This window comes from Erythrolamprus reginae, chromosome 2 (genome assembly GCF_031021105.1).
Source record: "Erythrolamprus reginae isolate rEryReg1 chromosome 2, rEryReg1.hap1, whole genome shotgun sequence".
NCBI lineage: Eukaryota > Metazoa > Chordata > Lepidosauria > Squamata > Dipsadidae > Erythrolamprus > Erythrolamprus reginae.
The window spans coordinates 215,149,534-215,171,289 of NC_091951.1; the positions used below are offsets into that span (position 1 = coordinate 215,149,534).

Genomic DNA, 21,756 nt, shown 5'->3' on the forward strand with positions numbered 1-21,756 from the left:
GGAGAGTGGGCGGATCGGGCGGGCAATGGGGCAGGGCGGAGAAGCCAGGGGCGCATTTGGCCAGAGGCACCATGGGGAGGCAGGGGCAGCCGCGGCTCCCTTTACTCCTACTGCCGCACCTCCCTGCCCCTGTCTCCTTTTTCCCGCCTTCTTTCTTTGGGGCCCAGCAGGAGAACACCGGATACGGCGGTCCGGCACCGGCAGCGCCCCGCCCAGCTGGAGCTTCCTAGGAGTGCTGCGGCACACCTGACGGTGTCTCGTGGCACACTAGTGTGCCGCGGCACACCGGTTGGGAAACGCTGCTCTAGATAGCCAAGGAGTCATCACAGAGAAGGAAAGGCGCCGACTACAAAGCGAGCGAGCAAGAGGAGAGGGGAGCCCTTCAGCATGGGAAGGAAGAGGCAACAGGAAGCAGCAGCAGCCAGTGTATGGGAGGCAGTCTATGGGTGGCAGCCTCGCCCCAGGTGTATGGGAGGCCCGTGCTCCTCCTCACCGCCTCAGAGTCTTTCCTAATGGGTTTGCACACATTATTGGCTTTTACATTGATTCCTATGGGAAAAATTGCTTCTACCTAACAACGTTTTTATTTAAGAACCTGGTCACAGAACGAATTAAGTTCTTAAGTAGAGGTACCACTGTACTTGACTAACGCAGGCTCCCTAGATAAATCCAATACCACTGAGTGATATATAAGGAAGGAATGTAGCCAAGTACTTAGGCATCTCTCTACCCTGCGCTTTTTGGGCTGTTCACTGTCCTTATCTTCCTCTTTATCCTTCCGGGGAGGCTCTCTGTTCATAAATATCTACGTATTCCCCTTTCCAGATTTTCTCTTTTGTTGCAGGCAGCAAATGAAAACCCAGTGGTATAGATGTAACCCTCCAAGGGATCAACCCTGGACTAATTATGCCAAAGGATCACCCATTCCCTGGATATGGGCTTGTCCCTGTGATCCCAGTGCTTGACTTTTGCTTGGTTCCATTAAAGGTACTGTAACCAGTCTAAGGCCAGCCTGCTGGCTGGCCAGCCTGGTTAACTACTGCCTGGCTGGACCCTGCACTCACTTGCACACTCCAAACTTGGGCACACACCATTCCTGCCCCTAAATTCTGTCCCACTGGTGTTTGTTGGGGTATAGCTGGTACTGCCGAACCCTGGCCCTCAGATATAATTTGGGTTGGGCCTGCTGCTCCCACTGTAAACACCTCCCCCTGCTGCCTGACCCCAGAGCACTCACCTCCATTTGGTGCTAGTCCCTGGGCAGACTCAGAAGCAAGGCACTCGTTCTCAGGGCTCATTCCGCCATTGGTACCAGTATACCCTGTGCACTGGGGACTCCTGGCCAGCTGGCCCCCAGTGCTGGTCCCGATGATTGGTTAGCATCTGCAAGGGTTGCTTCATTAGCTCTAGTAGCACTAGGGCCTGCTTCCAATGCATCCAATCTGGCTAAAAGGTCAGACAGAATCTATCTGGGCAAGCTACTCTCGTTATTCCCAGGCCATGTGCCACCAGACCTGCCAATAGTTTTTTCAGAAGCTAGCCTTGCCCTGAGAGATGGAACCAGTGCTCTTTTGGATCAATCTGAGACCCCAACTCCATTATTTGCTACATTACTGCTCCTTTGGCCTTGTGTCCTGGCTTCCCTGGTTTCATCTCTGCAATGTTTCCGTTAAGCTGGGCCTTTGCCCTTAGCTCCTGCTTGTCCTTTTCTGAGAGCCATAATACCAGCAAATAAAGCACAGGATTACTTTACTTATTATTTAAAGCAAGAATTCACTCTGTAATAGCACCCCCAAAAAAACACCAAACCTTCCTGAGTATTATTAGGTACTTAATGAAGGCCTTACTTCCAAGAACCCACTATAATCCAAGCCTCACTTACCTTGCCAATGCACTTTCCCAAATTTAAACTTGCCCCCAAACCTTAATCTGTCCACAATCTCCTTTGAGATTAAGTCCCTTTCCCCCTCTCCTTTCCCTTGAACTCCCTGTTTAAATCCTGCTCTTTCTTGATGAGGCCACTTCCACGTGCTCTGCTGCTCTGCTATGAATACCACAAGGCGATTTGAGGTTTTCTGCTTCGCAAAGATCCAAGAAAGAGGAAGAGGTGTGAGCAGGGCAGCCTATTTATCCTCAGCGCCATACTGCCCTCCATTTAAGCAGCACGCCTCCGCAGTTTGCTGCTTGGCTGCTCGGGGGCAATCTTGCCCTCCCTTCCTTGAAAACAATGTTGGAGCCCTTGTTCTTGGCTCATCTGCAAATTCAGCCACAGGAAAACCTGCTTGCCTCCAAATCTAGATGTTACAAACATCCGAAACCTGGCTGGGCCCGGAGGGAGGAGTTCCTCTCTCTGAAAATATGCCCAGCCGGGTTTCAGGTATGGCATCAGCCACAACCCCAGGGAAGTGGGGGGGGAGGAGTGGCTATTATAGCCAAGGAGACTTTTAGTCTATGCAGACTTGCTACTCCTGAGATTGCGGGTTGTGAGTCCCCTTTGTGAAGTTAGACCTAGGGGTTCAGATCAGCTTGTTGCTCACGTACCTGTCTCCCAGCTGTGTGACAACAGTCCTGCCTGCGCTGCTTGAGGAGATAGCGGGGGGGGGTGGAGTTCCCTGGACTTATAGTCCTGGGAGACTTTAATCTGCCATCGCTCAGTGAATCCTCTGGGTTAGCGCAGCAGTTAATGGCCACCATGGCAGACATGGACCTGACCCAAGTAGTTTAAGGTCCGACTCACGAGGGAAGGGCACACACCCAACGTGATATTTTTCTCAGAGCAGCTGAGTGATGGTCTGAGATTAAGGGGCTTAGATGTTTTGCCCTTGTCATGGTCAGACCATTTTCTGTTACAGCTTAACTTCAAGGCTCCAATCCTCCCTCGTAGGGAGGCAGAACCGATTAGGTGGTTCAGCCCCAGATGCCTGATGGACCCAGAGGGCTTTCAGAGGGCACTTAGGGTTTTACTGGATTTACTCGTACAGAGTCCCTCGCCGTGGCCTGGAACAAAGCTGTGACGGAGGCTCTTGACTGGATTGCGCCATTGCGACCTCTCTATGGCACTAGACCCTGGAGTGCTTCTTGGTTTACCGAGGAACTCTAGGTGTTGAAACGCCAGAAGAAACATCTAGAGAAGCGTTGGAGGAAAAGTAAATCTGATCCACAGCTGATTTTAGAACATCATCTTTCGGCTGTGGCGAGAAGGGCGTTTGCCCAGGTTGGCCTGGTGCACCAGTTGCGGCCCTATTTGGACAGGGAGTCCCTGCTCACAGTCACTCATGCCCTTATCACCTTGAGGTTGGACTACTGCAATGCTCTCTACATGGGGCTACCTTTGAAGAGTGTTTGGAAACTTCAGATCATGCAGAATGCGGGCCGCGCGAGCAGTCATGGGTCGTCCCAGATACACCCATGTTTCATCAACACTCCACGGCCTGCACTGGTTGCCGATTAGTTTCCAGACACAATTCAAAGTGTTGGTTATGACATATAAAGCCCTACATGGCATCGGACCAGAATATCTACGGGACTGCCTTCTGCCACATGAATCCCAGCGGCCGATTAGTTCCCACAGAGTTGGCCTTCTCTGGGTCCCGTTGACTAAACAATGTCATCTAGGGGAAGAGCCTTCTCTGTGGCAGCCCCGGCCCTCTGGAAGCAACTCCCCCCGGAGATTCGAACTGTCCTCACCCTCCTCGCCTTCTGCAAGACCTTGAAGTCCTATCTATGTCACCAGGCATAGGACAATTAATGTATCCCCTTCTCCCCCTTCTCTGACCATTAAGAGTTATGTGAGGTTGTGATTGTATGGTATTGATTGTTTTTTTTAAGATAGCGGGGTTTTAGTCATATTTTTAACTACAGTGATACCTTGTCTTACGAACCTAATTGGTTCCAGGATGAGGTTCGTAAGATGAAAAGTTCGTAAGATGAAACAATGTTTCCCATAGGAATCAATGGAAAAGCGATTAATGCGTGCAAGCCCAAAATTAACCCCTTTTGCCAGCTGAGGCACCCGTTTTCGCGCTGGTGGGATTCTCCTGAGGCTCTCCTCCATGAGAAACCCTACCTCCAGATTTTGCAATGCTGCAGGGAAATCCCAGCAGGGGAATCCCACCAGAGTGAAAACGGGCGCTTCGGCTGGCAGTGGAAGTCCGGAGGTGGGGTTTCCCAGTGAGGGAAGCCTCCGTGAAATTGCAGCATCTGTGGGACCTAACCAGCCGCTGGGATACATGAGGCAGAAGATTATTATTATTATTATTATTATTTATTGGATTTGCATGCCGCCCCTCTCCGCAGACTCGGGGCGGCTAACATGAACAATCCAATTAATAAAAACAACTAAAAAATCCTTATTATAAAAAACCAAACATACAGACAAACATACCATGCATAACTTGTAATAGCGTAGGGGGAAAGGATAACTTAACTCCCCCATGCCTGGCGACAAAGGTGGGTCTTAAGTAATTTGCGAAAAACAAGGAGGGTGGGGGCCTCCTTGTCTTTTGCAAGGGGAAAGTTGGTTCCAGAGGGCTGGGGCCGCCACAGAGAAGGCTCTTCCCCTGGGGCCCGCCAAACAACATTGTTTGGTCGACGGGACCCGGAGAAGGCCAACTCTGTGGGACCTTATCGGCCGCTGGGATTCGTGCGGTAGAAGGCGGTTCTGGATGTATCCTGGCCCAATGCCATGTAGGGCTTTAAAGGTCATTACCAACACTTTGAATTGTGACCGGAAACCGATCGGCAGCCAGTGCAGACCACGGAGTGTTGCAGAAACATGGGAGAATCTAGGAAGCCCCACGATGGCTCTCGCGGCCGCATTCTGCATGATCTGAAGTTTCCAAACACTTTTCAAAGGAAGCCCCATGTAGAGAGCATTGCAGTAATCGAACCTTGAGGTGATGAGGGCATGAGTGACTGTGACTCCCTGTCCAAATAGGGCCGCAACTGGTGCACCAGGCGAACCTGGGCAAACGCCCCCCTCGCCACAGCCGAAAGATGATGTTCCAATGTCAGCTGTGGATCGAGGAGGATGCCCAAGTTGCAGACCCTCTCTTTTTTTTCTTTTTTTTTAATATAATTTTTTATTGATTTTTTAAATTTTTTACAAAAAACAAAACAGAAAGCATAAAGTGTACCATCACCATACAGAAAAAAAATCCCTTCACCAGGGAAGAATCAATTTTGTATCCTTCATTTGCTTTGTCTCTGGGTTACATTGTTCATTCTTTATAGAGTGATTGAATTTTATTTCTTACGTTTGCATCGCTTACTGACCTTCTCCCACCGTCTCATTGTTGCTGCTAATTTCCCTTCATTATAATTATGTAGTCTGATTTCCATAATTTTATAGTGAATGTGATCCGCCATGTATTTGCACCAATTTTTTATCGTCCATTTATTATCATCTTTCCACCCAAGCACTATAGTTGCCTGGGCACTTTCTATCACTGCAATTTTGATTTCTTCATATTCTTCTACCTCACTATTTTTTATCAATAATGCTGCTTCCTTAGTTATTTTCCAATTACCATTCGTAATTTTATTCACTTCCATTTGTATTTGTTTCCAAAAATTTTGAACTTTATTACATTCCTAAAACATATGCATAAATACTCCTTTTTCCTTGCACCCATGCCAACAATTTCCTTTCTTCGTTGTTTGAAAAAGTGCTAATTGTACTGGTGTATAATACCATTTATGTAATATTTTTCTTCTCATCTCTGTTATTCTTGTATTTTTAATTTTTTTTAATATTTTCAATTATACCTTCCATATCCCATTCATCAATTTCTAATTCGTCCTGCCAATATCTCGTCAGTCCTTTTATTGAATTTATTGTTCTTCCGCTTGTAGTAATTCTCTATATATATTACCTGTTTCTGCTTTTATATTCTTACACTTATCCCTTAGTATCTTTTCTAAATTTATTTCTTGTCTCATAAATATTTCTTTGTTTTCCCTTTTACTTAAATATGTACTTATTGCGTTGGTTTGTAACCAGTTTTGTTGTCCCAGGCACCTCTCTATTTCGTTTCTATTCATTCTTCCGTCCCTTTCATATAACTGTTCTATTCTCTGTATACCTTTCCTCCCTAGTTCCCCTATTATCTTTGTGAGGTTACTTTCTTTCTTTGTATTTATCACATGCAGCGTTGCTAATTTAGAGTTTGTCATTTTCAATTTGTCTTGCCATTTCATCCAACTCTCTATTATCGCTTTAGTAGGGTCTAATAGTCCATTTATTTCTACCTTATTCTATTTCCTAAATAATAATTCCTGATTCTTAATATCGTTAATTTCTTTCTCTAATTCTACCCATGGTTTTTCCTCTAATAATTGTAATTCCATTAGCCTATCAATATGATATGCGTCCCTATAATACTCCAAGTTTGGATTTCCCCAGCCTCCCTCGTCCTCCGTTGCTATCAGCCATTTTTTTTAATTCTTGGTCTTTTATTACCTTCTATCCACACATTCAATTTAGTGTCCCATTCTCTTATCTTTCTTATTGGGAAGGTTCCATGTATTACTGTAAAATATATAGCATTTTTGGGATAATCATCATCTTTAAAGCTCTTACTTTAGCCAATCTTCTCAAATTTTTATTTTTTCAGTTCTTAATTTGTTTCTGAATTTTTTTCCATATTAAATTATAATTAAATTCCACCATTTTTTCCGTATTCTTTAATAACCATACTCCTAAATATTTCATTTTCTTGCTACCCCAGTTTTAAACCCGATACCTTCCGTATTTCAATTTGTTCTTTAGGCCCTTTATTTAAACAAATGATTTCTGATTTTTCCATATTCACTCTTAACCCTGATTGGTTTTTAAACTCCTGAAGTATTGTAATCATTCTTTTAATCATATCTATTGGTGTTTCTGTAACTATTATAGCATCGTCTGCAAATAAATTTTAATTCCATACTTCCTATTTGATATCCCTTCCAATGTATATCTTTTCTAATTTTATTTGCCAATGTTTCAATTGCCATTGCAAAAAGCATCGGGGATAGGGGACATCCCTGCTTAGTCCCATTATTTATTTCTATCTTCTCCATTCTATTTCCATTCACTCTGACGTAGGCTATGTTGTCCTTATACTGTATATTTCTTTTATTTGACAAAACCCTTTCCCCATATTCAAACCATTTTCCTTTTAATTTTGGTAGCATGGTGCAGCACATTCACTATATTTCTAATTGGCTCATATATTCTTCTCCCCCTTTATAAAACCATACTGGTCTTTCCCAATTATCCTTGGCAATATATTTTCCAACCTATTTGCTAAAATTTTCATAAAAATTTTGTAATCTTGATTTAACAGACTAATTGGGCGGTAGGAACCTGGTTCTTTTAAGTCTCGACCTGGTTTAGGAATTGTTACAATTTCAGACACCTTCCATGTTTGTGGAACATCTAGTGTTATGAGGATATTGTTATACAGTTTCTCTAAATGCGGTAATAGAATTTCTATATACGTTTTATAATATTCACCTGTAAATCCATCGGGACCTGGTGCTTTACCGGGTTTTAACCCTTTTACCACTTTAATTATTTCATCCCTTCTTATATTTGCATTTAACATTTGTCTTTCTTCCTCATTCAGCCTTTCTTTAACCTCTATTTCTTGTAACATAACATGTTATTTTTCATATAGTTTTGCATAAAATTCTCTTATTACATTTTCTAATTCTCTGTTACCATATTTCATTACTCCATCCTTATCCTTCAAACCATTTATTATTAATTTTTCTTTTCTTTTTTTAAGGTATTTTGCCATTTGTAATGCTGATTTCCCCCCCCCCCCATATTTCAATTCTCTGTTTCACTGCTATTCTCATATTATTCCAATTTTCTTCCTCTATGTCCTTTAATTGTCTTTGTTTAAGTTTTAACAAGTCATTCCATTTTTTATTTCTGGTTATTCTCAAATTTTCTCTTATTGATTCTATTTCCCTTATTCTTTTTTTCCCTTTCTATCCCCCCAACTTTTTCTGATATAAGACTCCATACTAATTAGATTACCCCTGATAACTGCCTTCTTCGTGTCCCAGATAACTGATTGTCTCATTCCGTCATTTTGATTTATTTCATAAAATTCCTGAATATCTTTCTGAATTTTTTCCTTATTTTCTTCACTTACTGAGACAATTGTATTATATCTCCAAATTCTTTCTCTACCAGTAGGGTCTATCTTTATAACTGCCGTTATAGCTGCATGATCAGATATCCAATTGCTTTTGATTTCTGCCTTTTTAACTTGAATATTTCCTGTTTTATTCATGAATATATTATCAATACAACTAAACTTATTGTGTCTTGCTGAATAATATGTCCCTCTATTTGAGTTATCAGCGTGTAAATCTTATCATATTTAACTTATTCAAATTTAATTGCTTCCTTTCTTTGTTATTGGCTGTTATTTCTACATTGAAATCCCCAGCAAATATCACCATCCCCTCTGAAAATAAATCCAGTTTACGTTTTGCATTCATAATAAATTGTTTAGCATTTACATTTGGAGCGTATATTACCGCTAACGTTATCATCTTTTGATTCATTTTTCTTTTTACAAATAATAGTCTTCCTTCTTTATCCCCTTTTGTTTGTATCACCTGAAAAACATTTCTTTGATTTATTAATATGGCCACTCCTTTACAGTTTGTTTCTCCTCTACACTCAAAAATATATTTCCATTCTTTACTCTCAATCAATTTATCCGTTTTTTCCTTCCCTTATGAGTTTCAGTAAGAAATAAGAAATCCACATAGTTTTCTTTCGCTAATTTCAATAATCTATATCTTTTCACAGGCTATGCTAAACCATTTATATTCAATGCCATAATTATTCAATCACCCATAATATTTCCATTTAACCTTTTTCCCTCTTGCAACCCAGAGTTCTGTTAATTTTTTTATTTTTATTAAAGATTCCCCCAACCCAGGTGCCTCCCCCCGAATTTCTCTCACAAGGAGAGAAGAGCGGAAAAAACATCCGCTGCTTTGGCTAGGCACCGTAAGGGGCATGGTTCCACCGAAGCTAGTGCCCCCCCCGAAACACCCTTTTAAAGTTGGAAATAAAACCCCACCATCCCCTCCCCAAGTCTCCCTTAATTTGATTAAAGTTTGAAACCGATATTAAATTGAAACAGACCTCATCTTTTTCCCCTTAATATGTAAAACCATTTAAACAGTTAAGACAGAGATTTTTACAAACATTTTATTTCTTTTTTTGTCTCGTGACTCTTGCTTCCATCTTGGGATCCGGTGCTTCTTTTTCCTTCCCCAAAAGAGCTTGTTTGCCGAGGAATGTTGATTGTAAAAGTTCCATAAGATCTTTGCTCCCTCCTCCTCCTGCTGCCCCCCCCTTCTTCCAGCACCTCTGTTGCTCTTCCAGCCTGTTGCTGTAGATCTGGATTCCAGCCGAGTTTCGCCAGCATTTCTTTTCCTTCATGGAATGTTTTTGCTCGATACATACTCCCTTCATGAAACACGATGATAATGGCGGGATACTGCCAACTGAAACGCATATTTCCCTTGAACAGGGCCTCCGTTATCAGGCGCATTTGACTTCTTGCTTGTAGGGTTGACACTGACAAATCTTTTAACACCCGAATCGGAGCTCCTTTTGAAGTAAGGTTAGTGATTTTTCTTAATTCTTTATAAACCTTTTCAGCCGTTCTTTCTGAGAGGAATTTAATTACAATGTCTCATTGATTTGGATCTCTTCTTGCTCCAAAAACCCAGTGTGCTCTCTCTATTTCATGGTCCAACACTTCAATTTTATTCTCCTTAAACCACTGCTGCATATTTTGGATCATGTTTCTGCTATCAGAAAAATCAGCTTTGAAGCCCCTCAGGCGTAGATTTGCTCTTCTTAATCTGTCTTCTAACATACTTGTGCGTTGACGATCTTGTTCCCTTTCTTCTTCCAGTTTGGAAACCCTGTTACCCTGGACTTGCTGCTCTTTTTTCACTGTTTGTAAATCAGTTGCGGTCTTAGTAACCACATCTTGCATTTCTTTTATCTGCTGACTGACCACAACAAAAGCTTTTACCAAGGGATCCATTCTCTCTGTGAGCTCCTCCCCCACTTTCTCCGCCATCTCTCCTCTTAACTTTATTGTTTACTCACAGCTCCGAGTGGAAAGCAGACTGTTCCAAGTTGTTTCTCTCTCCTTCAATAAGCCCAAGGTATCTCCGGGTTCCAAATTTATGGCTTTATTGCTTAGTTCAATTTATTTGAGACTTAAGGTGGTTCGACAGGGTTTAAAATCCAATGTTTACTTTCTCATTTGAAGAGTGTTCAGCAGAGCGTCTTCACTCACTGACGCATGCGCAAAAAACCCCTTGCAGACCCTCTCTGAGGGGGTCAATAGTCCCCCCCCAGGGTAATGGACGGACAGATGGTCTTGTAGGTAATCTATATATAAGTTACCCTGCTTTATTCCTCTGACATTCCATGTGGCTGATGTACAATGCAGATATTTGCTTCTGCCACTAGCTGCCTCAGCAACTGAAATTCCTGTTGTCCTGTCATTGGGTGTCCTATCTGACACATTTGAGATCTTTTCCATAGAATCTTTTGGTGAGTTTTTTGTGGAGCAGGTCTCCAGATCTTTCTCCAACCCTTTAACTTGAGTTTCAACAGCTGATGAGGGACAGCAACTGCCAAGGTCCTTATTAACCCAAAGAATGATCAATCTAGTATCAGTTTCTTTTTCTGTTGTCTTATTGTTAATGGGTTTCTGGATATTTGTAATCTGGCTCCGCAGCTGAGACTTGTCTATCTTGGGCAGACCTGGGCAAGGGGCGGCGCGCACGCCGTCTGTGACCGGCCTGCTCACTGTGATCGGTCCAGCTATTCTTTCTCCAAAGCCGGGCCTCATCAGAAGCTCTCCAAATTCATTTGCTCGAGAATGAAGCAAAAAAAGGGTGCTCGGGTTTTTGAAGCAGCTGCTTCCACCGCACCTCAGAGAGACAATCGCTTAGCGTGTGCGAGGAAGGCAGGCCCAAGGACAGCTGGGCGGTCTCCCAGCCTTGCACACAGTCACACCTTTTAGGTGGGAATAGCAGTGGCTTGTTGCACGTGTCGGCGCCCCCCCACCCGGGGGTTCATTATAGCTGCGTGGCCGTGTTAAACAGCCATTGGGATCCCCCTCCCCCACCATGCACCCCCCCCCCGCTTATCACTTTTGTGCTTCCCACACACATGATGAACCAGCCCTGAGGTGGAGGAAAAAAGGGTGGGTGGCACTTAGGGGAGTTGTTAAGAGCAACTGTTCCCTCACAAGCGCCCCTTTTGTATCTCCCCCCCTCCTCACAACCCCTAGGTGGCTTATTTTTGTGTGTGTGTGTTATTATAATTTTCCTCCCCTTCTTTCATTCATGACAGAGAGAGTGAGAGTGAGGGAGGAGTCACTATAAGTAACAGCCGGAGAGGTTTTTTTCCCTCCCTCTGCTTTTTTTCTCTCTCTCCCCGGCGCTGCCACACTCAAGCTCCATAAAGCAGTTCCCAACTCCAGCTCTTCTTCTTCAGCCTCCCTTTTTCTTTTTCCACCACCCTCCTTCATTTCTAAACTGGCTGTAGTAGAAACATCCATCCCCCCGGCAGACAAGCTTTAGGTAAGTAAGGCGCTGGCACCCCGGCGAGGTGTTATCCCCCCACCCCCGCTCTGCCTTTCCTTTCTCCTCTACGCATCTTCCCGAGTGGGGAGCCTTACTGGGAGACGCCCTGTATGAGAGAGATTGCGGGTTGGGGAGGGAAAGCAGGGAGAAGCCAAGAAGACCACGCTATATATACAGTATTGGGTAGAACTGAGTTAATTATATTAGTTCGGCCCTCTAAAACCATTCCAATTTGTCATGCGGCCCCATGGCAAAATTAATTGCCCACCCCTGATCTTGGGTGATCCTTTGGTATACTTTCTGGTGTCATTTCTCCAGCATAGCTCTGAACCTTAAAAGAACACGCAATACCACCCCCACCCCACCCCAATAAGAGAGTATCCACATGGAGAGGAAGATGCTCATTAGCTTCAGCCATAAGTGAGTGAAGTTCCTGCAGGGCTGATAAACAGATACAGTAAGAGCAGGTGAAAGAGAACATTTTACTATAGATTGGAATCCTCTCTTCCATTTTCAGCAGCCTACATTAAATCAATAATTGTTCTGTATTTGCATATTTATTTATTTATTTATTTATTTATTATTTATTTATTTATTTATTTATTTATTTATTTATTTATTTATTTATTTATTTATTTATTTATTAATTAGATTTGTATGCCGCCCCTCTCCATAGCTTCTAGAGATAAGCAGTACTCTTTATTTGGTCACCAAAAGGTGCTTTGTAGCATATAGGAACATGAACCTAATGCCTGTTTGTGAAGGCTTGACTGCAATTCTGTTTTCTGTGAATGTAGAGACAGTTGAGAACAAGTTTCAAAGCCCCACAAGCCTTGGGTAAAAATGTGTCCTTTATAAATATAAAAATAGGTGCTCACAGGTCCTCCTGTGCATTTTAAAGCATGCCTTTAGATAGATTTATACATTTATAGAAATTGCATTTTCTTTCCTCCTGTTATTTTTACTTTATGCTGCTTTAATTACAGAAAAGCAAATGTCCTTCTGGAAACAAGACAAGTAGCTATGAAAATCTTTGAAGATTACACCGTTTCCTGGTACTGGATAATAATGTAAGCATAGGACTGAATAGTCCAGCTAATCTAGACAATGAATTTGGGACCGAACTATCCCCAAAACAAAATATTGGAGAAATTAGAGAATGTATAAACTTGATGTGGTTTATATGGGGATCTCCCTTATCAGTCTTACCAAGGATGATTGACCTGAGATAACGACTGGCTCAAAGTCACTCAGTAAGCACAATTATCAAGCAAGATTTTGGCCTTGGGTTTCTTTGGTCTGTATCCAAAATTTGAACTTATTATACTAGCAGTCTTGACCCTCTGTCTTTGCCCTAGCTGAAGCAATGTTCACTTGCTTGCCTATTTGTTCATTCCCTCAGTTTTGGGGAGCATTCTGCATTGAATATTTATTTCTTTTACATAATTGACATTGTTTATCCATATCCATCCATATTGGCTTGCTCCACAACAAAATGTTTTTTAACATTTTTATTAAGTTATAAAGTAATGTAAAATACAAAATAAATAGGAAAGCAGTGGGGAGGAAAAGGGAAAGAAGAAGTGAGGAAAGATAAGAAAAGAAAACGCATTGACTTCCGACTCTCTCTGTTACAGTAAAGTAAGGCATTAACATCAAATCACAACTTTTTGCTTTTTCATAATAATAGGAACAAGCCATTTCAATAAAAATCTATCAGTCTAATCATTGAAACCTAAAGTTAGAGTTTCATTGTACACATCAACATGAAGTTCAGAAGTGATCTCCATGTATTTAATGAAAGTGGTCAATTTTGCCATTTTGGCCAACTCCCATCAATTTCTGCAACCATTTGTCCATAGTGGGAGTCAAAATATCCTTCCATTTTTGTGCATACAATAGTCTTTTTGCTGTCAACATATATAATAACAAAGTTCCAAATTATTTATCTTGTTCTTTTTCCATTAAACCCAAGAGGAAAAGGTCTGGTTTCATTTTTATCTCCATTTTTAAAAAATGTATTAAAATACGAATCATACTCCAAAATGGTTTTGCTTTATATATGTTCACCATAGACCCCCTCTTTACTTTTATACTTCCAGCATTCATTTGATAACAAAATGTTTTGATTTATTTGGAATTAGTATGACAGGTAAATCAGACTACTATAGTTTATTCAACAAATCATGCCTTTAAAAATCCTGGTTTAGCATTAGGAGTGATTGTAACTATTTTGTTAACTGCTTCATGTAATATAACTGTAAACATCTGCATGGAAAAGTAGCAAATGAGAATTTACAGAAGAAATCAATGATTATTTCATATATATTTATGAAATTGTAAGACAGAAACATGGAAGAGAGCAACTCATTTTACAAATCAATGATGATTTTTAAAACAAATCTTTTAAATATGGTATTTAGTTTTCAATGCAATAATTATTTATTATAATTATTAATTATGTCTTCCATATGCAGAGGTCTTGTGATTTCCATGGTAGTCAGCCTTGTATTTATTGTTCTGCTCCGGTTCCTGGCAGGGATCATGATTTGGGTGGTGATTGTACTGGTGATCCTGGTGCTTGGATATGGTGAGTTATCGTATTTTTCGATGTATAAGACGCACCGGTGTATAAGACACACCTAGATTTTAGAGGAGGAAAACAAGGAAAAAGGTATTATGAACCAAATGGTGCAGTATTAAATTGTTTAATAAAATGCCAGTGTAGCAGAATACTTTTTACAACCATGTATACTTTTTACAAACTTCAAAATTGACAGCTTCAAGACATGTGGACTTTAACTCCCAGAATTCCTCCACCAGTCATGCTACCTCAGGAATGGGAGTTGAAGTCCACAAGTCTTAAACTTACCAGGTTTGAAGACCCTTGCACTCTTAACCACTAACTCAGGGGTCTTCAAACTTGATAGCTTTAAGACGTGTGAACTTCAACTCCCATTCCCATTCAGCCCCCCCACGATTCTTCACCTTCTGCCTTCCCAAATGTTCAGAAAGATCATCAAAGGATTAAGAACGTCTTTGCTTCACTTTCTTCTTTCTTCAAATGACAAAATGAAATAAACTAACAATTCGAATATAGATGAAAAGTAAAATGAACTGATATATTAAAGCTAAGAAGACTCATTACATGGACTGTTTGTTCTTGGATTATTCTCTTTGGATTACTTGCTGTGTTCCTGGATCTGTAGCAGAGAGACTGGCTGCTTTGTCTTGGGCTGCGAAATATAAACTGATTCCATTTTAAAAAAATTTAAATTTGACTTGACTTTAATTGGAAAATCGGGACTGTATAAAATACAATAACATTGAAATTTCCTCTTTGATATTGTTGGACTAACGAGACTTTGCATCTACAAGGATTATTCGTCGTATAAGAAGAATATAAGTATATAATATTGGTATATAATACTGATATTTTGTTCTTTAAATTTTACAGCGTTAATTCCTAACCGTTTCTCTTTTTTCCTCTTTTCCCTTTGTTCTCTTTAAATAAAACTAACTTAGAATACAGTGGAACCTCGACATACGAGCAGCTCTACTTACGAGCTACTCGAGATAAGAGCTGGGAGGGGAGCGACATTTTTGTTCGCCTCCCGAGCTCACATTCGGGATACGAGCGCCAAGGAGCTGTCTCCTGAAGCCGAATGCTAACTTCCGCGTTCGGCTTCAGGAGACAGCTCCTTGGCGATCGTATCCCGCGTGTTTTAAAAGGTTGCAGCCGGCCTGGGGGGTTCGGGGGCTTTCCCCCGAGCCCCCCAGGTTGGCTGCCACGTTTTAAAACACGTGCGCCGCTTCGCAGCTGTCTCCTGAAGCCGAAGCTTCAGGAGACAGCTGCGAAGCGGCGCGGGTGTTTTAAAACGTGGCAGCCAGCCTGGGGGGTTCGGGGGCTTCCCCCCGAGCCCCCCAGGCCGGCTGCCACGTTTTTAAAACACCCGCGCCGCTCCCGCCGAGCCCCTTCGCGACGTGGGCAGGCTTCGGAGCGGTCCTGCTTTCCTGGGGACGGCGGGGCTGCGAGCGCTCTGCCAGGCGGCCAGGAAGCATTCAGGGCGAAGTGCATGGAGAAATGGGAAGCTGAAGCCACCGGCGTTTGAGCTTCCCATTCCTCCACGCGCTGAATGCCTCCTGGCCGCCTGGCAGAGCGCTCGCAGCCAGCGGGCGGTGGCGGCGGGGAAGGGGGAGAAAAGGCAGGTCTCCGGAGCCTCCAATCGAGCGGAGCAGCGGCGCAGGGAAGGAGAGAGAGAAAAGCAGGCGGCGGGGGATGAGCCCGGGACGAAAGTGCTCTCAGCAAAGTTATGCTCCAAGGCAGACCCCGAGACGCGCCTGGGACGGCTGGATGCCTTCAAGGCGGTTCTGCCGGCTTCTCTCCCTTCGTCTCCCACGGCTGTTGCTCTTCCGCGCTCTCCCGCCGAGCCCCTTCGCGACGTGGGCAGGCTTCGGAGCGTCCTGCTTTCCTGGGGACGGCGGGCTGCAGCGGCTCTTTGCATTAACCGAGAGAAAGAGAGAGGGGGGAGAGAGAGAGATACTGTAGCAAGAGAGAGAAAGTGAGAAGAAGAGATAGAAAGAGGGGGAGAGAGAGAGAAAGAGAGAGAGGGAGAGGGGGGGAGAGATAGCAACAGAGTGAGAAAGGGGGGGAGAGAAAGAGATAGCAAGAGAGAGAAAGTGAGAAGAAGAGATAGAAAGAGGGGGAGAGAGAAAGAGAGAGGGGGGAGAGAAAGAGGGAGAGAGAGAGAGGAGATAAAGGAAGAGGAGAGAGAGAAAGGAAGAGAAAGAAAGAAAGAGGGATAGAAAGAGAGAGAGAGTGAGAGATGCTCAGTGAGCCTTTCTTTGAAGTTGCCTTTCTTTCTTTCTTTCTCTTTCTCTCTTTTACCTTCCCTTCCTCTATTTCTTCTTTTCTTTCTCCTTCCTACCTTCTTCCCTCCCTCCCTCCCTTCACTCATTCCTCTCTTACTCTCCCCTTTCATAAGTTTCCTTGCTTCCTTCCTCTGTTCCTGTCCCTTCCCCCTTTCTTTCTTTCTTTCTTTCTTTCTTGCTCTTTTTCTTTCTCTCTTTTACCTTCCCTTCCTATATTTCTTCTTTTCTTTCTCCTTCCTACCTTCTTCCCTCCCTCCCTCCCTTCAGTCCTTCCTCTCTTACTCTCCCCTTTCATAAGTTTCCTTGCTTCCTTCCTCTGTTCCTGTCCCTTCCCCCTTTCTTTCTTTCTTTCTTTCTTTCTCTCTCTTTCTTTCTTTCTTTCTTGCTCTTTTTCTTTCTCTCTTTTACCTTCCCTTCCTCTATTTCTTCTTTTCTTTCTCCTTCCTACCTTCTTCCCTCCCTCCCTCCCTTCAGTCCTTCCTCTCTTACTCTCCCCTTTCATAAGTTTCCTTGCTTCCTTCCTCTGTTCCTGTCCCCTTCCCCCTTTCTTTCTTTCTTTCTTTCTTTCTTTCTTTCTCTCTCTTTCTTTCTTTCTTGCTCTTTTTCTTTCTCTCTTTTACCTTCCCTTCCTCTATTTCTTCTTTTCTTTCTCCTTCCTACCTTCTTCCCTCCCTCCCTCCCTTCAGTCCTTCCTCTCTTACTCTCCCCTTTCATAAGTTTCCTTGCTCCCTTCCTCTGTTCCTGTCCCTTCCCCCTTTCTTTCTTTCTTTCTTTCTTTCTTTCAGATGATTAGGCTACTGTGTACATATGTAAATTTAAAAGTTTAAGAAAGTTTGCAAGTTAAGTGAAAGAAACTTCATTATTCATTTATATGTACATGTACATTTCTTCATTAAAAACATGTCTTTTTGCATAATTTAGACTAACTTTGTGAGTTTTTTGAGGGCTGGAACCAATTAAAATTATTTACATTAATTCCTATGGGGAAAAGTCGTTCGAGATAAGAGCTGCTCGACTTAAGAGCGCATGTCCGGAACGAATTAAACTCGTATCTCGAGGTACCACTATATATGCATTGCTAACTATCCTTGGTTTCCTACTCTTCTCCACTGAAATTAAAACCTCCTTTTTTCCAGAGACTGCTTCTTCTCTGCTCTTCTTTTTTTTTCTCCTTTTCTTCTTCTGTTTAGTTATATATATTTTTTTATTTCTCCTCTTTCTTTACTACTATTTTTTTTCTTTGTATCGAATCTCTGCTTTTCCTTTTTCTTTTAAATTGTTTTTAAATTGTTTTATCTGTCTGCCTTCCTTTTAGTCTTGTCAAATTAAGGTAATAAGATAAATTTATTGTGAAATTTGCTAATAATTTTACTGATATCTCTGCTATATTATTAGTTAAATTTTATTGTGATATTTTAAAGAAAATTTGTTGAAAAATTAATTGAACAGGTTTAGAATTTATAGTATTCTTCTCTTTTCACTAAATACAAAACAATAAGAATTGTAAATTTGAAAATGTCGAGTACTTCAACTTATACTAAAACAGTTAAAAAGCAAACAGCAACTGCAGCTTCATCACCCCAAGGCTCACCCCATCCTTCTCCGGCACACCAGACTGTATCTGTAACCATGTTTACTAAAGAGAAGGAGAAAGAGAAACCACAACAGCCTACGCTTACAACAATACAAGAGATTTTGAATGCAATGAAGGATTTTATGCTTAAATCACAAGACGATGCAACCCAACAAAGAGAAGCCATAAAAGACGATGCAACTCAACAAAGAGAAGCTATAAAAACAGAGATGGCTGAATTTAAAACAGAGATGGCTAAACTCAAAGCAGACACGGGAGAAATGAAGGCACAGATGAAAGAGATTCAACAAACTCTGAAAGAGAGCGAGGATCGAGTTAAAACAGTTGAAGAGAAGACTGATAAAATGGAAAAAAGATTGGACTACCTTGAGGACAGAGCCGGCTCGAGATATAGAAGATATGATGAATCAATCACTCATTTGGAAATGCAACGTGCTTCGTATGGGCTACGATTTCAAAACATAATAGAAGAAAAAGATGAAGATTTAAAGATGACTATGGCTGAAACCATTGGAGGAATCCTCCAGGCAGACCCCATAGAAATAATGAAAGAAATCGATGAAGTTTTCAGAATTTCAAATAGCTACATACGTCGCCACAACCTTCCGAGAGAGATTCACATTAAGTTTACAAGAAGAACCCTAAGAGATGATATACTACACTGGGCAAGAACTGGAAAACTGCAACATAAAGGAATAGAAATAAAAATATTAAAACAAATCCCAAGAAGTGTCAGAGAAAGCAGAAGAGACTACCAGCTCCTAACCAAAATTTTGATTAAAGAAAATATAACTTTTCATTGGCTAATTCCACAAGGACTATCATTAACCTGGCATTCTAAAAGATACAAATTGGAAAATCTGGATCAAGCAAGAGATTTCTTTGAAAATAGTGGAATAAGCCAAATGGACCAATCAGTTAAGGAACGGACAGCACAATAGCAACCAGTAAAGGAATTGACAGTACAACAGGAGGAAGTCATGGGGGCAGCTGCACAAGAAGAAGAGCAGGACCAAGATGCTAGAAGAAAGCAACCTCAGCGCGAAACCAAAAAGCACAACAAATGACAACATTGAAAGACTTAAAAATTTTCTCAATAAATGTAAATGGACTGAATGAACCAAAGAAAATAAAACAAATGTTTTCCAAAATTAAAAACCAAAAAGCTCAAATTGTAATATTACAAGAAGTACACATTAAAAAAAGTAATAGGAAATTATTATTAAATCCTAAAATTGGAAATATGTATGCTGCATTAGCAGACCAAAAAAAAAAGAGGAGTAGTGATGTATGTTGAGAATTCTATAAATTCCAAACAACTATTTATAGACGATGAAGGTAGAATTTTGATTGTCCAAGTTAATATTGAATCTAGACCTCTTGCTATTGTCTCTATTTATGCCCCAAATGTAGACCAAATGATTTTCTACAAAAAATTACATCAAAAAATCACAGAGTTAAATATTGAAAATATGCTAATAATTGGAGATTTTAATGCTATTACAAATAGACAGCTAGATCATTCGGGGGGGGGGGGGAATAGTAAAAAAAAATAAGAATTTATTGCCTACCACTTTTCAAAAAATGAAAACAGAATTATTATTAAATGATATCTGGAGGGAAAGACACCCTCAAAAAAGACAATATACTTTCTATTCTAACCCCCACAAAATTTGGACAAGAATAGACATGGCATGGGCTTCAAAAACAACTGCAGAGCAAATAAAAGAGGTGGAAATAGATGTTAATACATGGGCGGATCACAATCCTGTAGTAGTTTACATGAGAGTTAATAAAAAACATTTTAATTGGCAGATGAATAGAAATATATTGAAAGAAAAAAATATAAGGATTGGATTGAGAAAGAATTAAAAATATTTTTTGAAATTAATAAAAATTCAAACACCACTCCACAAAATTTATGGGATACAACTAAAGCATACATAAGAGGATTAACGATATCTTACACAGCAAAACATAACAAAGAAAATAGAATAAAATACGAACAATTAATAAATGAATTTAAACAACTAGAATCTTTATCACAACAAAATATAAAAAATAAAGAATTAAAAGGAAAAATAGAGGTTACTAAACATAAAATTAGATTGCTGGAACAGAATCAAACAGCGGAAAAAATAAAAAGAGCTAAACAATATTATTTTGAACATGCTAACAAACCAGGTAGATGGCTCGCATATAAACTTAGGAAACAGAGGCAGTCAAAAGTAATTAAAAAACTAGAAGATAAAGATGGAATAATAAAATATGATACGGAAGGGAAAGCAAATATTGTATAAAAAATTTTCAAAGAATTATATAAAAAAGAAAATATTAGTGAAGATGAAGTTTTCAAATATTTAGAACATGCTGAGTTACCACAACTAACGGAAGAGCAACAGGCAAATATGGAAGGACCAATAACAATGGAAGAACTCCTTACAATAATTAAAAAACAGAAAAATAATAAAGCTACTGGACCAGATGCTATACCGGCAGAATGGTATAAAATAGAAAACGAGACAATAAGAAATAATATGTTAGAAATTTTTAATGAATGTAGACTGGATGATAAAACCCCTAAATCTTGGTCTGAATCTTTAATAACCTTAATTCATAAACCAGGTACAGCAACAGAAAAAATCAAAAATTATAGACCTATATCATTATTAAATGTAGATTACAAGATATTTACTGCAATATATGCAAACAGATTAAAAAGGATTATAAATGGCATAATTCATCAAGACCAGAACGGTTTTTTACCAGGTAGACAAATCAAAAATAATCTTAGAATGGTTATCAACACATTAGAATATTATGAGCAACATCCTGGAAAAACATTATCATTAATGTTTCTAGATGCTCAAAAAGCCTTTGACGTCAATTGGATATTTATAAAAATGCAATTGAATAAAATGAGATTTGGTCCTAAATTTTCAAATTTAATAGATGCCATTTATTCAAAACAAACTACAAAAATTATATTAAATAACGAACAATTGGAAACATTTGAAATAAATAAAGGAGTTCGCCAAGGATGTCCTATATCACCTTTACTATTTATTATGTCCTTGGAAACCCTATTAAAATAAGAGCAGACTCAAATATAAAAGGTCTGACCGTTGGAAAGGAGACATATAAAGTCCAAGCCTTCGCAGACGATCTGACTTTCATAATTGAAGATCCGATAACGACAGTTCCAATATTAATTCAGACAATAGAACAATATGGAAAGGTAGCAGGTTTAAAAATAAACAAAAGAAAAACACAATTTATAACAAAAAATATGAGTAAAATACAAGAAAGCAAACTGGAACACATCTCTGGAATACAAGTAGTTAAAAAGGTTAAATATTTGGGAATATGGTTAACAGCAAAAACAATAACACTAAAAAATGATAATTATACAAAATTAATGGTGGAAATTGAAAAAGACCTAGAAATTTGGAATAACTTAAAAATATCCTTTTTGGGAAGAGTAGCCACAATAAAGATGAATATTTTGCCTAAAATCTTATTTTTGTTTCAGGTGATCCCAATAAATCCAGGGGGAAACTTTTTCAAAGATTTAACAAATATAGTTAAAAAAAATGTATGGCAAGGGAAAAAAGCAAGAATAAAGATAAATATGTTAGAAGATATTAAAGAAAGGGGAG

The 21,756-nt window shown here is 40.3% G+C and overlaps 1 protein-coding gene across 5 annotated transcripts in view; it reads left to right on the forward strand.

Moving 5' to 3' along the window:
• The window catches only part of SLC44A2 (solute carrier family 44 member 2 (CTL2 blood group)), a 237,509-nt gene that overhangs the window by 154,220 nt on the left and 61,533 nt on the right, over positions 1-21,756 (forward strand). For all 5 annotated transcript variants that reach the window (XM_070741789.1, XM_070741790.1, XM_070741793.1 and 2 more), the window contains 2 exons: positions 12,618-12,701; positions 14,109-14,221. In XM_070741789.1, coding sequence (XP_070597890.1) covers positions 12,618-12,701; positions 14,109-14,221 — 197 coding nt within the window. The remainder of the gene's footprint in view (positions 1-12,617; positions 12,702-14,108; positions 14,222-21,756) is intronic.